The following is a 24,833-nucleotide window of genomic DNA, read 5'->3' as shown; positions in this document are numbered from 1 at the left end:
TCGAGTTCAGAATATTATGCCAGGGTTATTCACGCTGGTGCAGATAAGTTCAAATTTTGTTTATTGTGTTTATAGTGTATAACTTGCAAATATATGAATAGAATTCTATAAAATAAACATTTAAAATTCTGGAATAGTGTTTTAAAATTTTAGATGTAGAGTATTCACATTGCTATGTCGGAGCCAATGGCAGTCAGGTGTAAAGTAAAATTGTTTTTGCTCCACGACATAACACGTGGTTCAGACATACGATTATCATTTTTTGATATTAATTTCGTAACCTGTCCCCTATGGCAGGTACGTTGCGTTTTAAGTCTATCTAACTCTTAAGCCATTAATAATAACAGTGCTACAACAAAATAATTCTATACTGCCGAACGAACCCATAAACAAACTACTATTGCACAATGCAACTTCAATTAAATTCTTCAAAACTCAAACTATTATCAACAAATTCTCTTAACTAAATATTATTACTTACGCAACCTTCCAGTGTTCCAACGATTTACGAAAACATATATCAATTTTACACCAGGTGGTTCATACAATTTCCCGAAATGATGCACCAATATATAAAAAATGTTGCCCGAATAAGCAATAAAAACACAACTTCATATCTTTAGAAAAACCCATTTTCATTTATTTTTAACAATAACAATGGTAAATAAAAAACTGATATCCATGGTAACGCTTCGCGACTGCGCAGATAGTCTCGCAGACTATGGCCCAGCGCATCGCAGAACAAATACAAACATTTTAAACAATGAGCAGTAACTGGGATTTTGAAGCTTTAATACAAGTTCTCCATTTTCTGCACCAGAGTTCGATCTCATGCATCCTACGAGTGATAGAATGCTTGGGATTTAGTGATGAAGAGGGAATAGCGGTGTCATCCGCATAGCAGGCGGTAATACAGTTATTGTTATCGAACATAGGAAAATGCATTGTATATATTTATATCGTAAAGGCCCTAAATTCGAGCCTTGTGGAACTCCCGCTGATATTTTTCTGAGTGTGAAGTAATGATTTTCTAGTCTGATGCTGAAGGTGCGGTCGTTAAAAAAAAAGAGTTTTTGAGAAGGACCAATTACCGGACAACGTCGAGATTGACGAATTTGTAAATAAGACCATTATGCCAAATGCGGTCAAATGCTTTGTCCACGTCCAGCAAAAGGAAAGCAGTGGTTTGATGCTTGTGTATGGCAGAGCTAATAAATTCTACTATTCTCACGAGTTGCATGGTAGTGGAAAGACCTCTGCGGAATCCATACTTCTAATCGGACAGTGGTCCCTACCTCAATGCCACGCACTCGTGTTATGCTCGAGGTTCCCCGATACCCGGTGATGAGCGCGGAATTCATCCACGAGTTGAGTGAGTGTTATTACTTTTGTGAGCCAGTCAGTCAGGAGGCTTATCTGAATTGTTTGGAATGGCACTCTCTTTACAGCAATGCCATTGCCTCTCCGATGATCTAACCAGTTAGCTCCGGCTCCTCGCCCAGCTCCTAGACTCCAATATTCACACATTCATTTTGGACTCAGACCTCAAGATGCACGCTGCTCAGAAGCTCACAACTTGACATGTCATGTAATTGCCTCACATTTCTTACCACAATAGCATCCTACCAAGCTGAGCAGTAGCTACTTTTCTGCTACTCTACTGACCTGCATTTTGCAGAGTAACTCTAAGACTCACTCACGCCTCATACGAGAATTAGCGTTTTTGGTACTACTGTTTCACAAAGACTTAAAAATTGAAGTACTAAGTTAATTTTAGAGAATCTTGTAGAGTGAAAAAAGATGTAGTGGTGAGAATTGAGACATGTAAGTTAAGGTGGTTTGGATATATAAGAGAGGATAAACGAAAGAAGATACACGAAACAAGTATACAAAACAAGTGTGTATGGAAGCGTTGGAAAAGGGTCGACCTGAGCGAATATACGTTGATCAGACTGAATACGTTCTTAGTAAAAGCCAGCGTAAGAATACTCTAATTAATTGCATAACAATATAGCTATCTATATACGTAGTTTAAGTTTAAACAATGTGACTCTCAAAAGAGATTTTAATTGTTGAACTGTTGATAATCTGCTTTGTTGACTAATTATGTTGCCGACCACTGGGCTAGGGAATATGTTAAGGAAGGAAATGTGTTACATAAAAGGATGCCATGTATGCATGTTTTAATAATAAATGTAGAATATAATAAATATACGTGTATATTCACAAAAGTAACAGATGCTACGAGCTGCAATGCAAGCTTCACATCCTTGGCGCACGGAATTGTAAAACATTCTGGTGATATCTTGGACTTCCCTAGCAGCTACTGCGATGCACGCAGCCAGTTCATCAGCGCTGTTAATGGGGATTCCAAGTCCAGTGTTACTATACGCCCTCCAGAAGAAGTATTTAAGGCATGACTGGTCCAGGGATACAGTAGGCATCGGATCATCATACCTGATCCATAGTTCACCAAATATAATAGCTAAGTAGTAACAAATACTGTGGTTGAAATGGGGCACAGACTCCTCATGCCAGAACTACAGTGGAGGTTGCGTTAATAAAGATAGCCGTTTACTATTCAAAAGTCATGGCAACACATGCTTCATAAATGTCAAGAAGTTGCTACCAATTAGATGAAAATGCAACAGGTAAGATTCAATGAGGCAATTCCCCACAATGACGGCTCAAATATTTGCGACAAGACTGTGTTATATGATGCTTGACTTCGGGTTACATTGAGAGCTATTGTGAAACAAGACTCATCATGAACAATTAAAAAGAATAGAAAACGAGATCTATAGCATACTGTTGCACAAACCACTGTGCAAAAGCAATTCAAGGTGCATAACCAGCTGGATGAATCGCCTGGATGTGATAAGGATTCATTTCCTTTCCTTTAAGAATCCTCCAGATAATGAAGCAAGAAACTTTGATTCGCTTGCTATAGCTCATCTATTTAGATTTAGAGTGTTTTTTACATACAATAGCACAACCTTCTCAATGTCCATGTCGATCATTCCCGACTCATGACATCTCTCTGGAAAGAAAACATTTCAGCTAACTTGTGATTCAAACATTTACTACGGATATGCTTCATTGGATAACGTTCCTCACGCAAAAGCTGTGCTTACCACTACTGCATCCGTGGGTGAAGTAAAGCTTCCTTCCAAGAGCCACTGCCACCTATCGTGTCACGAAAACATTTCTGGTCTACATTACTATGTGAGTTCAAGACATCTGGCTGTACCCTATGCCTCCTACAAGCTCGTAAACTTGAATACTAAGACGCACTATATAGTGTATTAAGGTATTAGCTTGTATGTAATTAGATTTGGTTTTCTTATTTTCTCTTCTTTTCATATCACAATTTATTAGAACTTTAAAAAAAAAAAAAAAAGAAAGAAAGAAAAACATTGCTCACAGCATGAAGAAGACTAAACTCTAAATTGATGACTCGAGACTCAATTTTCAAAGTGGTAATCATTGTCAATTTATCTGGAAAGAACTAGCCACATATCCATCAAATATAAAAAGAAAGGATTCCTTTGCAATTGCTGGTTTACTGCCGTGATGTTAAATGGCTGCACGTTCCTGCACACATTCTAAAGAAATAATCTGAATGCTTTATGCATACATAAGATGGCCTGCATTCTTACACCAGGCACTTAATTGGTCTTAAATTCTTGTTAATGGATAACAATATCTGTCTGTATATGGCTGAGCTTCTCAACAACTTCCTTTAAACTGAAGATATTCGTAATGGACTAGCCAGCCAAGTTGATAGACTTAAACCATGTATAGAATGCATTGAATTATCAAAAAAAATTAAATTGTTAGATGAACTATCCATAGTCCTTTACAAATTTATTTATCAAGTTAAAAAAAATCAAAAAGAATTTTACATTTTACAGGAATTTAAGTTTGGATATGGATGCCCTTCTAACCAGTCAGTCAAACATATAAAGACAAAACAGAATTAAGTTTTAGACCCATTAACTTACAAAGTCGGCAAGACTCATTGAATATGTATGAAAAGAAAGGAATACTGATATAAGATCACAGTTAAACCACATGCAAAAGATCCTTCTTAATTCTGAAATAAAAATGGAAAGAAAATGTTTCATCTAATATGTATATGTGATTAAAAACATTCAAGACATAAGCTTCATGTGGTAAATGTTCTGAACACTCTATATTTTTTCAAAATTCAATATGCTAAATAAAAGACTACGTACCATATTTCAGTTCAAAGTAATTACGCATGGCAAACATACAACAATATCAAACAACTGCTAAGTAATAATAAGCTTAAACAAATTCTTGGACATGTTTAAACAATATTTTTTCCAAAAATTTCTTTCTTACGCCTTTTAGAAATTTCACTGTTAACCAAAATCTGCACAATTTGGTGACACTTTTTAGTTTGGAATGGAGGCCATACTTCTAAATATATATATATATAGTCTTCGGTAACAAAATTACAATCTACTTTTTAAACCATATTAAAAGTTTTACATTGTTTTGCAAATAGCTTCAGTTTATATGAAAAAGATAAAAACAAAACTGATATAATCATTTTGAAAAAACAGCTTATATTGTAGAGTCTATACCTTTTTGGGAACGTTCACAGTAGAAGACTACGTAGAAGACTGCGCACCGAATACTCACTAGATCATAGAAGAACAGATACTGCAGAAGATGGTTTAAATAACCCTTTTATTTGAACTAAAGTAACAAGATGCACGCACTCGGTGCTCACAATTCCCCACCACTTCTGACTAAATTGAACAGAAAAAGGGTTGGTATCGAAAGTTCAAAAATTCAAGTTCAATCGAAAGTTCAAAATTCTATGCCATTCAAGAAACAGAGCGCTCTGGCCGGCATGCGAGAACTTGTGGAAGAAGATCAGTATGCAACTAATTTGAGAGCTTGCTAAGAAGTTAGACATTAGTGTCATGTCCAGTCGTGCTATGCATCGCATAAACTTCACATACAAGTTCAATCACTGGGTGCCGGATGAGCAGACTCAAGCAGATGAGCACAGACGAGTTGGGGGCCTTCACTAATCTGCTCGAATATCAACGCAAGGATAAAATCTCGACCGGATCGTCACTTGTGATGAAAAGGATATTTACTTCCCAGGCCGAAAAGTGAGTTGATTTGTGCCGGGTGGGCCCGTCGGCAGCATCGCAAAGCGCAATTTGATTAAAAAAAGATCACAATTTGTATCTGGTGGGATTGTCGTGGTATTGTCCACAAAGAGTATCCGGAAAAAGGCAAAACCCTCGACAGTAAGGTATACTGCGAGATGCTAGTCCGTATTGACGCTGCTATCAAGGAAAAACGTCGAACTGATTTCCAGTGCAAAAAAAGTAATGTTCAATCAAGAAAATAGAAGACCACAAGTGTCTACACCGGCTACACACTGTACGGGCTCGAATGGGATCTTTTGCCATACCCACCATATAGTCCCGACATCGCTCCTTCGGATTTCTACCTCTTTTTACACTTTAAGCTACATCTTGCTGGTGCTACATTCCATTCTGCACAGGATGTCCAAAATGAGAATGATCTGATTTTGGATTCGCGGCCACCAAATTTCTGGGCCGAAGGCTTTGAGAAAAAGCTACCGAAACGTTGGCAGAAAATCATAGATTTAGGTAGTGATTACTACACGCACTAAAGGTACAGCTTCCATGTTTTTTTCCCTAATTTTATTAAGAATGTTTTTTGGCGGGAAACTTTCGTTACAACCAGATAATTTATTTAATAATATCGTAATTCCTTCCATTTCTAATTTAATATCTACAGAGTTGTATTTACACTAAAATTTTCAAATTTTATTTTATCACTCGCCATTAATTCATTATTGAAAAATATATTTTAACATCATAGAAACGGTATCATAGCAAATCAAATCTAGTAATCTCATTTCTTACCCCATAATATTTTAACAATAATCATATCCTAGTTCTTAGTTTATAACATTTTTTTTTTCATTCTTATAATTTTAAAATGCATAATTTCATAAGAAGCATCAATTTTCATCAACCTCTTACAAATAACTATCAATACAGCATTTTTACTCTTATATTACCACAAATTAAATAAATAAGAATTTTTCTATTGGATATCAGTATTGGAAGGACAAGAAAAACCATAAAAATATTATTACCTCTAATGACTTCCTTTCGGAAGCAAAAAGAAAAAATATGGACGATTTAAATGCTTATTTACAAAAGAACATATTTCTAAAGAAGCGGTATTAAAATACATCATATTTTCACTCATCTTCTCAATTTAATCACTGAACAATGTTTACGGATGACTAACTTAGAAGGCAAAATTGAACTTTATGGATGCGTAGATGAGAAACTTGTAAATATAGTCCAGATAAGCAACAAAAAGACTTATACCGAAACGGCAGCAAAACCAGCAAAAAAAAAAAAAAAAAAAAAAAAAAAAAAAAAAAAAAAAAAGAGCTAGATCCAGATCCCTTTTGAGCAGTTAGAAAAAGTGAAGAACTTTTAATTCTAGTATAACCAAAGAATCAAAAAGAATCTTAAGATTCAGAACAAGTAAAAAATCATTTAGTTGAAAATACTGATTCCATACAAAATGCATTTATATAATAGCAACTTTAGTATATATTGTTACGGATTTTGTATTTATTCAGCTATTTTTAGTAGAATTTGTAATTAAAATTATTTTATATTCCCGTGCAATACAGCATGAGACTTATTGAAGAGAAAGTTTCGCCGGAAAAATTAAAATAAAGGAGCACGCGCATTTAACATTTTGATAAATAGATATCTCGTAATTGTACTCTTTTGCTATCCAGAAAAATCGAGTAAATACCAGAATGTTCTCGTGCATGATTAAAAAGCTTATAAAAGCTGGAGGAAACCATCTCATTTCAGTTATTTACTTAGTTCTTGTTGACTGTAGCGAATTCACTGTGAGAATTCACCGTGACTGTAGCGAAATCACTGTGGATTAGCTTTCCCTGTTTTTAATTGAGTTCTATTTAACGTTTCAGTAGTTTAAAATATAACTACTGTGAGATATTGCGATACTGTACGAATATCTCTGAGGAAATTTCAGCATTTTGTTTTATTTCTTGGGATAATAAAAAATTTTATTAACTACTTATCGACTTGTGCATTCAATCCATTACGCATGCAACAATATATTTTTTCTCCTCACTCTCTTATTGACTTGTGCATTCAATCCATTACGAACCCGTACGCAGCAACAATATATTTTTTTTCGCACTCGCTTAAGGGAGTAAGGAAAATTAAAAAGAGTGGAGTACTAATAGAAGTAGCCAGAAAGGATCACATGGTAGTTATTGAAACAAGTATTTCAAGAAAATGAAAAGGATACTAGTGGAGGTTAAAAAACGAAAAATAATAATATACAATGTAAACGAAGAACTTACAAATGAAAGTCTTGTAGACAGTATAACAGACACAAAACGTTGTATATGGAGACTGTGTTGGATGTAAAATTTTCAATGAAAGGAAAATATCACAACAACATAAATGTGAAAAGGGACCAAGTTTGGGAGAAACGATGTTCGGTGTAGTCGGTGTCAGCGACAAACGAATTCAGATCTAACGGATGGCAAGTTCGACAGCAGTTCCTTTAACTATTGCTGAAGGAATATGCAATGTTCTAAAAGTTATTAAAAAACAATGTATTACTTTCTTTGTTATCGGATTTCTAATTTGGCCAGTTTTAACTGTCAATAAATTACGTTCAAAAAATTTGACTTCTCCAATTAGAAATGAACTTGCCAAATTAGAAATCCGATATCAAATAAAGTATAAAATTGTTTTTTAATAATTTGAAGAAAGAACGTTGTACATTCCTACAGCCATGATTAAAGGAACTGCGATGGAACTTGCCATCCGTTAGATTTCAAGCTTTTTGTCGGTGGCACAGACTACACCGAACCTCGTTTCTCCAAAAAACTTGGGCCCTTTCTCATATTAATGTTGTTGTTATGATACCATTAATTTTGGAAAAGTTAAATTAAAGGTTATGTTTTTATTTAGACACTTAAATGAAAAGGGGTCTAAACAAATATTTTTTTTTTAAATTTTTTTCTCTTGCGTTTAAGCTGTACTAGTTTCTTTTTATTATTGATTTCTGTATTTTCCATAACGGTGGAAATGTTGCGATTACGCTGCATTCGTTTCTTTTTATTACCATTTTCTTAATTATTAAATTGTAGATATTCCCTATGAGTATTATTTGATTTAACCTCAATAATAATGTACTTTTTTGAAGTTTTAGAGTTTTAAAGAGACTGTACTATGATTCTAAACTAATAAGTGGACTGTATAGCAAAAGAACTAACTAATTTATTTACAGTAATTAACTATTCAGATCTAATACATGCTCTGGCATGTTGCTTAGCCGAATCTAGATGGCCAAGTGAGAGTTTCTCTCCCTATCCAATAGGTGGCGCTATATTCTAACTTAACATGCCGCCGCCCGTTGAAATTACAAATTTCAACATGTAAATTACAAACAAACATACAATTTAACAAATCAAGAACAACTAATTCTACAATATAATATGAAAGCTAATAGATAATCTTTCATCATGAATATAATATAAAATAATGTAACATTTTAAGAACATAAACATTCACTATGCTACAATCGAACTTATTCTTTATTTATTAAGTTAATTTATAACTGCCGATTGTACGCTGAAGATGGTATTTAAATCACTTAATACCTGTTTCCCATAAACCACCGAAATTTGGTGCTCTAGGTGGAATTAAGTTTCCAATTTATACCTTCAGATGTTAAGAAATCTGCTATATCAGAATTAGATTTAAGGACTAAACTATGCAATTTTTTCAGTTCTGATTTTGCACCAACCATATTAGTACCGTTATCTGACATTATGGTATTACATTTTCCACGTCTAGCAATAAATCTTTTAATAGTAGCAAGTAATGAATCTGTGGTTAAATCAGTTACTACCTCTAAATGTACTGCTTTAGTAGCTAAACATATGAAAACAGTATGTGCTTTAGTAGCTAAACATATTAACATAGAAATATACATGCAGATTCGTCATAATTTAATTGAAATACAGGGCCATAATATTTCGTGGCAACAATTTGAAAAGTGAAACGGACATTTATAGGAAACCGATGCAGCGGACCGTTTGGAGACTAATAGCCCTTCTCGGCTAACGCTTCTTTGGACTAAAAAGTGAAATTCAGAGCAAAATTATAATAAAAATTATGTTACCAATTTCAATGATTAAAAATTTAAATTCTTGATTACAAATTTAAAGACATTTATTGATCAGTTTAATTTACTGATCGGTTATATTTATAAAAACCGCTTTTTGAAAGCCATAAATGAACTGCAGGTTTGTAAAAAAAGCTATTAAAAAGGCTAAAGATTTTATTTTTTTTTAATTGCAAAACATTATTGGGGAATAATGTAGTTAACACTTTACCGACCGCTAGCGGTTCAACAGCAGATTTTGCTCAGCCGCAGAATCTTCATATTCTAAATAACTGTCAGGACAATCTGATAAATCGTCTAAATAAAACTCTCCAGTACCATTTTTTTCGCTCATCGTGAAAGGTAATTTTTTTTAAAAACGGTGTGAAAATGTGGGAGTTTACGAAGCAACGCACTTATCGCAAGTGAAATAATAAAATGCAGATGATATAGTAAATGGCAATTATTTATCGCCATGGCTACCAATTGATAGGCTATTTTTAGGTAGTCCCGAGAAAAAAGCGATTAACAGGCTATTGGTCGATATGCGTTGGCGAAAAAAAGCCGATTAATAGGCTATCGGTCGGCAGGCGTTGTCTAAAAAAAGCCGATTAATAGGCGATCGGTCGGTTAGACGTTAATGATGGGGATTCGAACCACGGACCGAACTACCAGTTAGACGTTAGTGATGAAAAGCCGATTAATAGGCTACAGGTCGGTAATGTGTTAAAATATGCTTCATACCTATGAAATACTATTTAAATCAGAAAAAAAAAAAAAAATAATAAGACATAGTTTGGAAGAAATGAAATACCGTTTCAGAGTGTAGAGACAACCGTCACGACACGCAACAACAATTCGGAATTCAACGTCAAAGAGCCCACTTACGTCCATAAAAACAGGTACACTGGGGACAGACATCTAAACAAAGAAAATAATAATAATAATTTTTTGCCTAAGACAGAAGATTACCTTGAAATGCATTGAGTTCTTCTCCGAAATTAATACCATCTAAAAATAAATTTTGCCTCATCTTAAAACAACGCAAAATATGCAAATTTGGAAAAAAATTTAGCATTTATTAGCACAATAAAGTTACACCAAGTGACAATCAGAATAATTCTTAAAAACAGCAGTAACTAAATAAATTTTTAAAATATTCAGAAATATTATGTACATATAAAGAGACCAACATATTTTGAAATTCATATTCATTACAATAGCTCACAGATTTTAATGCTTTAAATATACTGAGCTTACCTTACACTGAAATAAAAAAGAAAGAAAGAAAGGGTGAAGAAGAAGTTAAACTTTCAAAATGTTATTAAATTTGAATAAGTTAAATGCAATACTCCTTTCTCTCTCTCTCTCACTCTTAACTTTTAAATTTTTATTCACAGTAAAAAGAAAATTGATAAAGTTACATTATTAAAGTTAACGAACTATTATAACTACATATATGCAACATATTACAATATGCTCCAAACAGAGCTTTATCATTATGTTCTCAAATCTCTAAATTTATCATAATCATGATTAGGTAAAAATTATTGAAAAACGATAATGTAAATAAAAATCGAGTTTGTAAATACTGTGATTATTGGCATAAAGATTTACAAAATAATATAAACTTAAGCTTAAAAATTCACAAAACAGTAAAATTTCACACGCATAAGCATAACACACAATTTAAGTTAAGACTACAATCTTTCAGATAAATTAGAAATACATGACGGAAAAAATAACACAAAAAGAGGTTCATTAATGATATGAGACGAAAAACAAATTAAATAAGTAACACGTAGGAGATATAAGATTATTTCTTCAATTTACAAACTTGTCCATAAAATAATTCAAGACAACTAGCATTGTGTTTCTAATAATAAAAGTAAATTTATTACATAATTTACTATTATCAAATAATTTGACTGAGCAAATAATATATATATACACATTTTTTTATATTTGTCATGTATTCTGATAAGATTTCGATATTCTTTATTAAAAAAAATTACCAGTACAAAATTTGTACTATAGAAATAAAAAGAAATAACAAACATTTTTTATATCAAATGATTAAATCTATTCACTTAAAATTATATTTAAAAAATAAAAAGAATAGCTGAAATGCACCCCGCATTCCATACTAATTACACTCAAAAGTCGTTAATTCGGACACCCATAATCCGGAATGATCTATAATCCGGACCTCAAACCTAAAATCTTTCTGCGCATGCGCCGCGTTGACGCATGCGCACAAGACTTTTACGACTGCGCATATGCGTCTGCGCAAGTGCAGAATACGTTTTCGCGTGCGCGTTTAATGTATCTAATTATCTATTTCAGTTAATGTTGATGATTGCGTTGTTCCTTAATCTTCGAATTGGATTCGGCTTATTATTTTTTGCAGACTGTAAGAGCAATTTTATAAAAGTAAGCTTGAACTTTCGATTATATCAAATAGAATTTCCGATGCTGGAGCTCCCAAAGGATCTAGAAAACGAAAGTATGTTTCGATGTCCATCAAACAAAAAACCAATTGCTACAAAAAATGGATAAAGGCATATCCTTTGTTTATCTAACCGTTCCGAAATCTGTTTATCAATTTCACGCTGCTCTGCGCGGGGGGGGGACGTCGCGGCGCGCTATGAACTGGAAGTTGATCTGTCAGCACTATCGTTATGTTCAGGGCAGATGTTTTTATTTTATTCGGCTTATAATTCCTTACTAAATGTAGTATTTAATCTCGATGTACTCCGTCTTTGATATGATTTAAATCAAATTCCTCATCATTATAAATATCACGAATACAAATCAAATAGTTTTCTGGTTGCAATTTTCTAATTTCGGCTATGCGTAAGGTATGATTTACGCATGCGCGCGTTGAAAGAAATGTTTAATAAAGTAAAGAAATAAATATTAAGCTTCTTTTTTGTATATTTTGATACCCTTTAGATCATAATTGCTCATTATTTTATAAATTACGGCTTCATATTTTTAATTTTATAATTTCTGCATGCCATCTTACCAGATTTAAACTGATGATCTATAATCTGGAAAAATCGATAATCCGGAATCGAAGTCCCAACGAGTCCGGGTTAAAGACTTTTGACTGTATCACAAAATTTTGAACAAAACTCCACGCTTAATGCATATAATTTCCTTTTTAAAAAATTCATGCCATGCATATTTTATTAAGAAACTACATCTAAATTTGCTACAATTTTAGTACACAATTTAATACTTGACATTTCCATATATGTAATAGCATGGAATAAATTTTACCAGCAAAATGAAATAAATTATTAATAAAAAGAATGAAATAAGTAACGACTTTATACAACGAGAAGAAGAATAAACTCTAAAAATGATAAAGACTCTAAGTAAAAGTACACACCATATTCACAAAAGTCCTTACATGCTCTTTACTTTCACAGTCATTGGTCATACACATACTGCCAATTACAAAAATGTTTTAAATGACGCAAAGATTCGTGTTTTCATACTTTCCAACTTAAAAAAAAATCTGCTGCATTACATTTAAACTTATTGAACTGAATTAAATCTACTGCGTCGATAGCGCATAAACCACAATAGAATAAATGTGCTTTTTAAAATTCACTATATTTATTTACCATAGCGATACTCTGGCGCTAGGTCACTTAACAGCGTTACATCTCATTCATTTTATAACTCATGCAAAAAAAATTATATCATATGAAGAATTATCTAATCGTTGCCACATGTTCCAAATACCACAATAAATCTAAAACTATGTATAAAAGAAATTAAACAAATAAAACATAAACAGTTTTTCACAGACGATTCAGCGCTGCTTACCTAATGCGCATGCGCTACTCATAACAGATTAAAAAAATTAGGCCTCTATCCGAAACAGACTGGCGACAGTATTTTCTGCTAATATGAAACACTTATTCCCTCGACTTTCATTAGAGATGCATTTCTCATTCCATTAACTCAGTTCTCACTTCGCGGCAAGGCAAAAACATAAAACACCAAATACAGTTAAAAAAAATTACAATTAAAATTACAGTTTCTACGCAAAAACAAACAATTCAGCCAGTGGGCAAGGAGACAGATTTTTCGATGCGCAAAACTGAAAGTTTACTTTTGATGTCACTCGACAAAAAGACTCTGAAGGCGTAGAAACTGACTTAATTTATTGTGAACGCTATGCTAAGTTAATATATGAGATAATTTAATAACTTAAATGATAATTCCAGAATGGATTAAGCATAATTTAATTCGCAAAAATAAAAGACGTTACTTTGTTGTTGCGAAGCTTAGTTTCTCCAGATTGGCAACAAATCCACTATTCTGCTAAGTTTTAAATGTTAAAAAATATGGCTGTTATGGTAAATAAATTAGGCTTAGCCGCATTTAAACAACTTTTAAATTGTTGATAATTGTACAACTGTAACATGCAGGTTACGTAAGGCATAAAAACCTTAATGGAAGATTAAGAACAATATAATTTAATCATTTGCAAAGCAAAAAAATGCACAATTTATAAACATATCAGTATAAAGAAACTGAAATGATTTATATATTTTTTGGTACGGCCGATCACAACCAAAGAGGGAGGTGCACTTCTACATGTTATAGCAGTCCCACATACAAAATTTTAGCGTTTTTGAGTTATGCGAGATACATACGTACGTACAGATGCCACGGGAAAAAAAAAAAAACTCTTCTGGCTCCATTTTAAATCAGTTTTATAATTCGTTTGGGGAAAAAGAGTCCTTTATTCTGTTCTTATGTGCAGATGTCACGCAAAAACATCGTTAAATTGCATTTGATAGCGATTAAAATATATATTTTTGTTGAAGTATGGTACCCGGCATTTTTCATGATTACAGTACTTCCTTTATTTTGTACAAGGAAGTAAACAAAATAATAAATAAATCATTTTAAAAAACTATTTTGAGCAATATATGAAATCTAACCTTTTACACGTTCCTTCTTACTTATATTTAGGAAATTTTATACTCGTTATAAAAAAGAATAAAACACGAAAAGTTTGACTCTTGTGCGATAAAAATTGACTGAGATATTTAATTTCAGAATTTACTATATTTGACGTCATTTTGAATTTGCATTGAGGACTCCATTAACAAATAAATTAGAATAATTCAAAGTTAATTTTTCCCACTTAAATGCCATTTAATGAAATTCTTTTGTGATTTATTAATTACTTTTGAAATTTATAATTTTGCTACATTTGGTATGCCAAAAAAATTTTCACACAGGTCATTAATAATGTTCAAAGCCTAATATGTGTCATTAATATTCTAATGAAGTTTTATTACTTCAGAATGATAATTTGTTAAACATACAAAAAATTCCTTGCGGCACAAATATTTTTCATTTTTAATTTATGCAAATAAAGTTACGATTTGGTTACAAGCCAATAGCGCCTGTCAGAATCTTCTAGAACGTGAATTCTACAAGATTCTGTGAATAAGGTCTCCATTTTGAAAACACTTGGATTAATCAATATTTTTCTCAATAATCTGCATAGAAATGCTCGTCAGGTCATCTCTTAACAACAGGTAATTAACATCAGGAATCTTTTCAAAATGATATTTTACTTTTAATTATGTATAAAATCAAACATTTCTTTATTCAATTTGTGTCTGACCCCTGAATTTGAATGATTACCCACTTTAATATCAAATATCTCGGTCAATTTCTGTCATTTTATTTTCTTATTAATGCGTACAAAATTTTCCTAACTATAAGTATAGGGAGCAAAAGAACGTGTAAAAAGTTAAGATTTCATATTTCATACAAATTTAATGCTTTTTAATTTAAAAGTACAAAAACATGACTCTTTTTATCATTTAAAAGATTTTTGTAATTGGAATGTATACAACCTGCGGTGGTGAAAATAAAAATCGAGTAAGGACATTTGCGAACAAGGAGTAGAGCTAATAGTGATACAAAAAAGTGACAAATATCAAATGAGTGAAATATTAAAAACAATATTTATTTACTCTCTTTTATCCGGCTTTGCAAATACTTCTTTTTTTTTTTTTTTTTTTTAAGCCCAAAGGGCGTTTAGCTCAGAAGGGCTATTAATTTCGTTTTGGCATTTTGAGTTCAAAACTTTAAATGTTGGTTCACTTTTCAAACTGTTTCCAACAAACATTACAGCCCTGTATTACATTTAAAGAAATTAAATAATGAAGAATCTGCATAAATGTATGTATGTTTCTCGCATTGTGATAAAACGAGGGTACCTAGAGCCATCACATTTTGAATAACGTATTATTAAAAAATTCATGCCATGCATATTTTATTAAGAAACTACATCTAAATTTGCTACAATTTTAGTACACAATTTGATACTTGACATTTCCATATATGTAATAGCATGGAATAAATTTTACCAGCAAAATGAAATAAATTATTAATAAAAAGAATGAAATAAGTAACGACTTTATACAACGAGAAGAAGAATAAACTCTAAAAATGATAAAGACTCTAAGTAAAAGTACACACCATATTCACAAAAGTCCTTACATGCTCTTTACTTTCACAGTCATTGGTCATACACATACTGCCAATTACAAAAATGTTTTAAATGACGCAAAGATTCGTGTTTTCATATGTTCAATTCATATATTCGTGTTCATATGTTTTCATATGTTCGGCTTGTGTTCGGGAACATTCTGGACTAAACCGGTAAGAATTCGTTCCAGAAGGTTCTCCAACCGTCCATGGTATATTGCCAATTTTGTCGCCAAACGGGCGATTTCTCGCCAAATGTCCCATCCGATTATGGGCATCTGGAAGCCCAAATTTGAAATTTGAATTTTTTTTATTATCCATTTCATATATTGTAAAACATTAACGAATTTTTTATTACAAATTCAACGATTTCAAAGCGAGCAATGGCAACACTGTACGAAAAAAAAAAATTTATCTCTAGCGTGCAAGACTGTGTATCGGAAATTCTACAGATATGCTCATTTTAAAATTATTTTGCGATATTGCTGTTGAACTAAATTTTCTGGTTTCTGGTAAGTGCGAAGAACATGCTATTTAATAAATAAAGGTAACCCACAAAACGTAAAAACGTCCCTTTGAGTGTAATGTAAAATCTGAAAGCTTTCAGATTTTTTTAAATTTCTTATTGTTATTATTATTATTTCAATTTCATTAACTAGCAGTTGTACTTACAGCGGAGAGGATAGTGAAAGCATCTGGTTCTAGAACATAAACATTTTGGTTTTCTGTGCCGAGAACCAAACAACTGACTGCATCTTCCTCAGCCATTGATTTTTTCATTGAATTCAAAGATGTTACTACAGTCTGAAAATTTTTATTAGAGAGTAAATATATAAGAAGATAAATAAATATTTTAACAAATACAATTAATTATTTTTAATGTGGTGATGTTACAGAAAAATTCAACAACTTCTACCCTTTTTATAAATTAGTTTACTTTTATGATATATGCTTCTTTCAATCAAAATGTTAGTTTAAATTTGCACTCATTAAAAATTAGTTTTTCCATATACACTAAACTCACTTTAAAACTCTCAAATATTAAAAAAAAAAGAAATTCTGAACTTTAAACTAGAAATTGATTACATATTATTATATGTCTCATAATTATTTTCAGTAAAACATCAAATTTTTACTACTAACATAAAGAAAGTAATGTATCTTCTACAATTATACATATTGTTACTTTTTTTCTCTTTTCTTCTGACACCAGCTGTTGCGTTATTTTCTTACTTCACGTTCGTACGGGGTTCGTGTAGATTTGGAATGAATAACGACGACACTTTATGAAGTATCGAAACACACTTTATTTGCCAGTATTGTCAGGACAGCTCCAAAACGCGTTTTACAGTCGTCGAAGATCTACTATAAACACGCTGACACGATCAGCGACACAGCCTTCAGGTTATCAGGCTATCACAAAGGAGACAGCTTCCTGCAAAGCTCCCGACTCTGCTTTCCGGAATACAGCTCCCGACTCTGCTTAGTCGTTCTCCGAACTCCACGTACTCTCGATACTCTCCACACTACAACTCGCGATGCACTCGACGACCCACAGAGCACAGCTCCTGACTCTCGGTTCAGTCGTTTCCGGAGCTCAACACGCTCTCTCGACGATGCACTAACCGCGATACTCTACGAGACTCTTTCGGTGCACTCAACGACCCACTCGGCACTCGCTGGCCGGCTGTCAACGCGATTGCTTCCGCAAAAGTTGACTCGCTAGACGAGAGACGCACACTTTCCCTCTCGATGAAGCACACTCACTGACTGCGGACCAGCAGGGTTTATATAGCTTTCGGCTTGTGTTCGGGAACATTCTGGAATAAACCGGTAAGAATGCGTTCCAGAAGGTTCTCCAACCGTCCATGGTATATTGCCAATTTTGTCGCCAAACGGGCGATTTCTCGCCAAATGTGGCAACCTTGCCATCCTTGCTATTTTATGGCAACCCTAAAACTGCTTTGCGGGGAAGCGATCTCACCGCGCCTTTACATTTCGTAACAATATTTTTTTAATTCGAAAAATAAAACTTTAACTTAATTTAAATAAAGAATAAAAGTTCTATTATAATTGACCCTGGAAGCATGCGGATTGGAACTGTACACTGTGCAAAAACAAAAACAAAGGGGGGGCAGTTCTACATCTCCCGTTCTAGTGGGCCGAAATTCAAATTGCGTTTTTCATGTTTCGAAAGCGCGACTTCGGACATATATTAGATCTATATATAGCATTGTTCTAACATAGATATTTTGACATAAAATCGAACTTTTTCTGAATACCAATATTTACATACCAATTTTTTTCCATATTTCGATTCTACGACTTACATTATGCCACTGGATATCGTCGGTATCTCGGAGTCACACTTGACAAAAAACTAACTTTTCGGCAACATTTGCACGAAACTGCCAGGAAATTCAATATCTCAATAGCTACTATGCGTCCTCTTTCTTCGGCAGACATAGCAATCTGACTATCAACAATACACTTTTTTTATACAAGTCCATCCTTAGACCTACTTTACTTTACGCCAGTCCGGTATGGGGACACGCAGCTAAAATCCACATAAAAAAGATCCAAGTTATTCAAAATAGAACCCTTCGTGAAATTATTAATGCACCCTGGTTCATTCCAAATTCATATATTCACAAAAATCTTCAAATCGATACTATACAAAATTATATAAAAAAACTTGCAACAAATTTTTTCCTTTCTGTACTATTACATCCAAACAGCTGTATCAGTTCTTTGCGATGCTCACCTTTTCCTAGAGAAAAACACAAATATCCTTCGGATATTCTTACCTAACATTTTGTTAATTATTTGAAGTACTTACTACCTTACTGATCCAACATTTTTTCACATTGCTTGTCTATTTTCATTCATTACATCTTTCTTCGCCGACTGATGGCGGCTAAGTGAAATATCCCATTCTACCATCTCGATTCTTCTTATCATCCTTTTGTTGTTCCAGACATTCTTTTACCTGATGCAGAGTAAAAGCGCGCTGTCACTCTCTTTCCATTCGACACAAGTCAAGAAACTCTGATTCTCTTTAAATCAGTAGACTTCGCGGTTTAAATACCGTTCCTCCTCATTAAGTATTCAGAGTGATTCCAAAACTACGTTCTGGCCGGAAGTAGTAAGTTGAAGTTAAGAATTTGACAGGAAAGAAACTTAAAACTTAACTGTTAATAAAATTAATATAATCCTTAAATAATTTTTATAAATTTTTCGAAAAAAAAATTTGAATTATAACCTATAAAATTTTTACCATCATCTTAAAGCAGGTGCAATTCTAACCATACCTGCGAAAAATTAGAGTTTTTTATTCAAATACACAAATTTACATATTTTCGTGAAATGTTCATTTTTTTATTATTATTATTTTTATTTATTTATTGCAATAGCTATTTTTAACCTTAAACCTTAAATTTCAAATAAATTTTTACTGAGAATTAATTATATAAAATGTTTTCCCTCAATGATGCGTAATAAATATTTATTAATACTATAAGAAAAGCTACTTTTTTAAATTATTGATAATATTATTCAAATTTTTAACTTTTTTAAAATTTCTTTGTTCTTTTCTTTTTTTAATTTATTTGTAAGAATAAATTTTTACCTTCGCCGTGTTATCGTCTGCTACTTTACTTTAGCTGCATTTAAAGTTAATTGTCTAAAACTGAGAAAGTTCGTTTGATATTTATTTTTACAAATGTTTTTAAGCAAACAGAACGTTGGCAGTTTGGGTTATGTTCCAGCTTTAAAATATAGTATATATATATATATATATATATATAAATTTTTACATTAATCCTCTTAGAAAGAATGTTTTAAGTTGTAATTTTCTTTCGTGTTGTAGGTTATATATAAAGAAAGTGTTCTTTAATATAGAAATTACTAGGCTTAAAATCTCTAAATGATATGATTGAGATTGTTTGCGCCCGATATAAGAATCGGGTCACTCGGTGTTACAGGGTAAACGCTGCTGGAGTGGTTTATTTCTTTCTCATTTAACAAAAATCTTTTAATTCAAATATTTATCCTTTGGACTTTGCTTTAAAATGTGGTGTTGGTGTGGTGTATTTAATTATGGCAAAGCACACGAGGGTTATCTGCCTAAGGGGAGGGATGCCTTTCGTGGAGGACTTTCTAAGGGAAACTGGCTCGTATGCACGTTACACATGGGGAAAACCACGAAAACACCCATGCAGCCAGCCCGTTCGCGGGATTCGAACCTCGGACCGAACTACCAGTGTTCAGCGACTTTACCGCTCGGCCGCTGGTGGGCAACTTTGCTTTAAACTTTATTTATAGTTAAATTGTCTAAAAAATTAAAATCTGTGTTCAGCTGAAACGCATTTGATGCAACTGTTATTTTAAAGGGATTGAGAAGAATGCAAAATTTATGGAAGTATAACAATCGAAAAATCTTAATTTTCTTGGGTCAGCACTGAAAAAAAATGTAGAAGGAAATTAGGGGGGGGAAAAAGCAAAAATTTAAAGGGGAATCTATTTCAAGGAAGTTGGGTGTTCAAAGAGAAAACACTTGGACGTGTACACCAGCAAATAACAGCAATTGAGTTTGTGCTAACGGAAAAGACAAAAACGATATCATTGAAAATTAAAGTGAAGAGCGACTGGTTTTCGACTATATGGTTGTATAAATTTAAATTACGTCATAGAACATCATATCGTATCATAAACACAGCATCCCATGATTTCTCAGTCGAATTATTTGAAGATTCAGGAATTTATCCAGTGACGTATATGGATATCATCTAATGACGTTTCCCTCTTGATGAAACCAGTCTTTCCATCTCATGCCTTCAAAATGTCTAGTCTCTAAAGATTGATAAAGGTTCTGACCAAATACTGATGAAATGGATTGAATTGGGTTGTTAAGTTAAGGCAAAGCAGGGCTATCTGCCTAAAATGGGAGATGCCTTCGTGAAGAACTTTCTAAAGGAAACCAGCTCGTATATATAGGCTACAAATTAGAAAAACCCAGAAAACGGCCTGCAACCAGCCCGTTCGCCGGGATTCGAGCCCCGGAGCAAACAACCAGTGTTCAGCGACATTACTCCTCGGCCGTTTGTGGGCCCTTTTGAACTGGAAAGCGATAATTTTATTTAAAATTACTGTCAAAAATACCAAGATTGTTTAGAAAAGCTGGATGCTTTTTAATATACTTGCAGAACGCCTGAAGAAAAAGAGCAAGCCATTAAGAAGAAAAAATAAATTTTTTGCATAAAATTTAGTATTTTTTTCAAATTTAAAACTTTTTTAATCTTATGATCTTTGATTCTTGCGATTTCAAAAATAAAATATTTGACTAAAATATGAATAACATTTTAAGAAATTAAATGTAGGATGCTAAAATTGTGTAAAGCAATAATGGGCACAACGATATAACTGTTTAAAGCAATCTATGCAAGTCATCCTAAATTAAAATGTCGGATATCCATCTCTCTTTTTTATATATCTTTTCTGAACAGAACATTGAAAGGTGTGTTAACTGTGCTTTACTGTATTTTCTCTTTTAATATATGCAGTTTTCAGCCTCATCGTAGTTTAGGTCACAAAGTATTCTTCCGAAAGAAACGCAACTCAAATAAATAAAATCAAATTCTGGGAAATTTATATTAATAAATATCTTTAAAATGCGCAGTTCGAATGAATGAATAGAAAGTTTTAAAACAATTATCTGAAGAGACAATGCAAGAAAAAAAAATTTAAATAAAATTCTAAAAATTTAAAAATTACCTAAAATAATAACTATGGCTAAAAATATAGTAGAGAGAAAACTATTTGGGGGGGGGAATGCACCTTTTATTTAAACTTATGCAGTTCGAATGAGTAAATAGAAATTTTTAAAACAGCTATTTGAAAGAAACTATGCAACTTAAACAATTAAAATGAAATTCGAAAACGAAAAAGTTATCTAAAATAATAACAATTATAATTAAAAATGTAATATAAAGAACATTATTTGAAAGAGAGAACGAAGCAGCTTTTTTTCCGCTCACCGCACAATGTAAAAAGGGAAAGGAAAATAGGTTGCCATATATTAAGAAGTTCGCCAAGTGAACTATTCTTAACGCAAACAGAAAAAAAAGCGCCAAGATAAATTTTTGAATTTCTCCATAAATTTCGCACCAAATTTTACAAAATTTAATATTTGGGCATAATTCGAGTCGTAGAATCGAAATATGCAAAGAAAATTGGCATGCTATTTCAGAAAAAGTCCGATTTTGTGTCAAAATACCTATGTTAGAATAATGTTATACATAAATCTAATATATATCTTAGACCGCGCTTTCGAGACATGAAAAATACAGCTTGAATTCCGTCAATCGGCCCAGCAGAACGGGAGATATAGAACTGTCACCCCCCTCCTTTTTTTTTCGCAGTGTACTTAATATTGATATGTCAGTTGCTTTCTTACATTTGAATTCTTTTGTATGCTAAAACATTGATATTTTTTGCAAAATTATCAGGTGGGTAGTGTTGAAAAATCCCGCAAACAATTTTGTATCGCCGTTAGAGGGCGCTTCTCTTCTTAGAAAAGAATGTTAGTTCAGTTTACGATGTAGAAGAAAAAAAGAACCACCAAATGAATTCCGTGTTTGTTTTTGTAAATAAAATGATTATTTGTGCAAAATGTTCTCCAATGGCTTCTATTAAAGTACTAAGTATGACCAGCTCTCTCTCATGATGTCAAAATATATTTTTTATAAAGCCTAAACAAGTTGATAGCTTATTTTTAAATAAATATTCTTTCTCGAATAATAAGTGCGCGTTGATATGTATCATTTAATTTATCCTTTCTTAAAATACTACTCATGAGTTAAAAATTTAAAAAAATAATTTGTAATTTACTCAAAGTTGCCCGGTACAAGAGTTACAAATTTTTATTTTCTTGGGACTTGGCTGAACACAAAACGGTTGATTATATAAATATTCATATTTATATGTATATATTCATATTTATATGTAATCCTATTAATGACATACTCATTAATTTACTTCAAAAGTTTCTTTATAACCGGTCTCATTATTTTTGAAACGATATAAATTTGGGCTCTCGGCTCTCGAACGTTCATAAAATCCATCATGCGGCTCCCATTGTCTTGAAGTTTGGCCATCCTAGGTATATATTATGCTACTGTAATAACATCACAGTAAATTTTTGTTAATAATATTGCAGTTAGCTCAGTTATTATGAGTATCTACTTAAAATATCATACCATGTTAGTCATCTCCACCTGAACAGTCTGTCAACCCAATAAATTCAGCAGTGAAATATGATTTTCAAATGCTTCAGTTCACGCAAAATCCTTAAGAATAGCGCAGATGTTAAAACCTGTAACAAATTTGCGACTCCTGATAATAGTGAAAATAATGGTAATATGAATGCTTGTTTGTGCTGAAAATATGAGTGGCGAAAATCTGAAAATAGCCCCTTAGGCAAACAAAGGATTAGATCCATTATAATTATTCCTCCACTTAAATTTACACCAGGAGATCACCAGATACCTGGAAGCTAATAGCATTTAATATTATGTATTACATGCCAAAAAATAAAGCCAGTGTAGGTAATTTTACGAGGCTTGCCCACGACTGCACCACGGACGAAATTAAAGAAGAGTTGATTGCCGATGGATTCAACATCATTAAGGTTAACCAAATGTACAGATTTAAAGCTAGGACACCATTTCCTCTATTTCAGGTTCACTTAGTCAATGTTTCGGGAAATGAGAAAATTTATGATATTGGTAACTTTCTCTGTTTTGATGTTAAAGTTGAACCATATAAGTACAAGGTGGTGTGGCTCAATGCCACAACTGCCAGCATTTCTTCTACTCTTCGGACGAGTGTAAACTCGTTCTGAGGTGTGTTAAATGCGCTCTGACTCATAAGAGTTCGAAATGCATAGCAAAATTGATAATAAATTCACTTGTGGTGGAGCACACGCTATCAACTTTCGACTATGTCCCAACAATTGCAATAATATAAAAAAAGAAACCCACTAGATCCCAAGAAAGATGTTAATGAAGTAAATGGCTATCTCGCTAATTTGACAAGATAGCCATTTACTTCAATGTTAAATAGATTTGTCCCTGTAATCTTATCCACCAAATTTGGCGAGAAAGTGCCACGATTAATCAAATTTGGCTGCATTTTGGTCCGTTTCCTGTATAACTGTAACTGATACTGTGATTGAATAACTCTAATTGATCCCTATATGACATCGTAACAGTATCCGGCCCTTATATGTAATTTTAACAGTATATGCCTTCCAGTAATTTCGAGAAATGGAAGATACTAAACATTTCTCGGAGGAAAACCATATAAGCCCGGACATAGCATTAGTTCCCAGTTTTTAGTCCAGATTTGATTTCGGAGAACTGAGAGGATTGCGAGCTTCGCCTTTTAGATGCATTTCGCACTGCGCTGTGTTTAACGTAGTTTGTAGTTCGAAATATAATACTGATTGTACTCTATGGTACTGAGAAGAGCTGTACAAGTATTCAGTGAAAAGTTTCAGAACTGTAAAACGTTTCTTTTGGTAAAATAAAATGTATCAAAATATCATCGGATGTGTGCATTCAATCTATTGCGAACCAGTACGCATGCAACAATTTTTGGGGTCAGAAGTGGGGTTAAATACCTGTGACGAGAGGGATGAGGGAGCAATTAAGACAGCTGGTAGCAGCCTTTGCTGCATTCAAAAAAGAGATGAAAGCAGCACAAGTATTTGTTAAAGAAGAGATGAAATCGCACCGAGAAATATTGAAGTAGCTCAAGAGAAAATGAAAAGAGAAATTAGTGTCATAATAGAAAACAAATGCGAGATTATAGAAGGCCGACTAGAGACAGTTGAAGATGAAGTTGAAGAAATTCAAGAATGAGATTCTGCTGTCGAACAACAAATCGAAGAAAGAGTTTCTGCTATCTAACAACAAATCGAAGAAAAGGTTTTTACTTTCGAACAACAAATTCATGATAGAGTGTAAAGATCGTGACTT

The 24,833-nt window shown here is 32.9% G+C and overlaps 1 protein-coding gene across 4 annotated transcripts in view; it reads right to left on the bottom strand.

The window, feature by feature from the left end:
- BBS1 (Bardet-Biedl syndrome 1) overlaps nucleotides 1-24,833 on the bottom strand; it is a 177,076-nt gene that overhangs the window by 97,709 nt on the left and 54,534 nt on the right. For 3 of the 4 annotated variants that reach the window (XM_085825486.1, XM_085825489.1, XM_085825488.1), the window contains exons 8-9: nucleotides 16,468-16,599; nucleotides 10,076-10,182 (exon numbers count right to left, since the gene is read on the bottom strand). In XM_085825486.1, the coding sequence (XP_085681612.1) occupies nucleotides 10,076-10,182; nucleotides 16,468-16,599 (239 nt within the window). The remainder of the gene's footprint in view (nucleotides 1-10,075; nucleotides 10,183-16,467; nucleotides 16,600-24,833) is intronic. The other variant, XM_085825490.1, reaches the window with a different exon arrangement.

Source organism: Stegodyphus dumicola, chromosome 10, assembly GCF_044657685.1.
Source record: "Stegodyphus dumicola isolate Sdum_Otavi_A_Nest chromosome 10, ASM4465768v1".
Lineage (NCBI taxonomy): Eukaryota > Metazoa > Arthropoda > Arachnida > Araneae > Eresidae > Stegodyphus > Stegodyphus dumicola.
The sequence above is the reverse complement of the archived record's forward strand: the minus strand, read 5'-3'. Positions and strand labels throughout refer to the sequence as shown.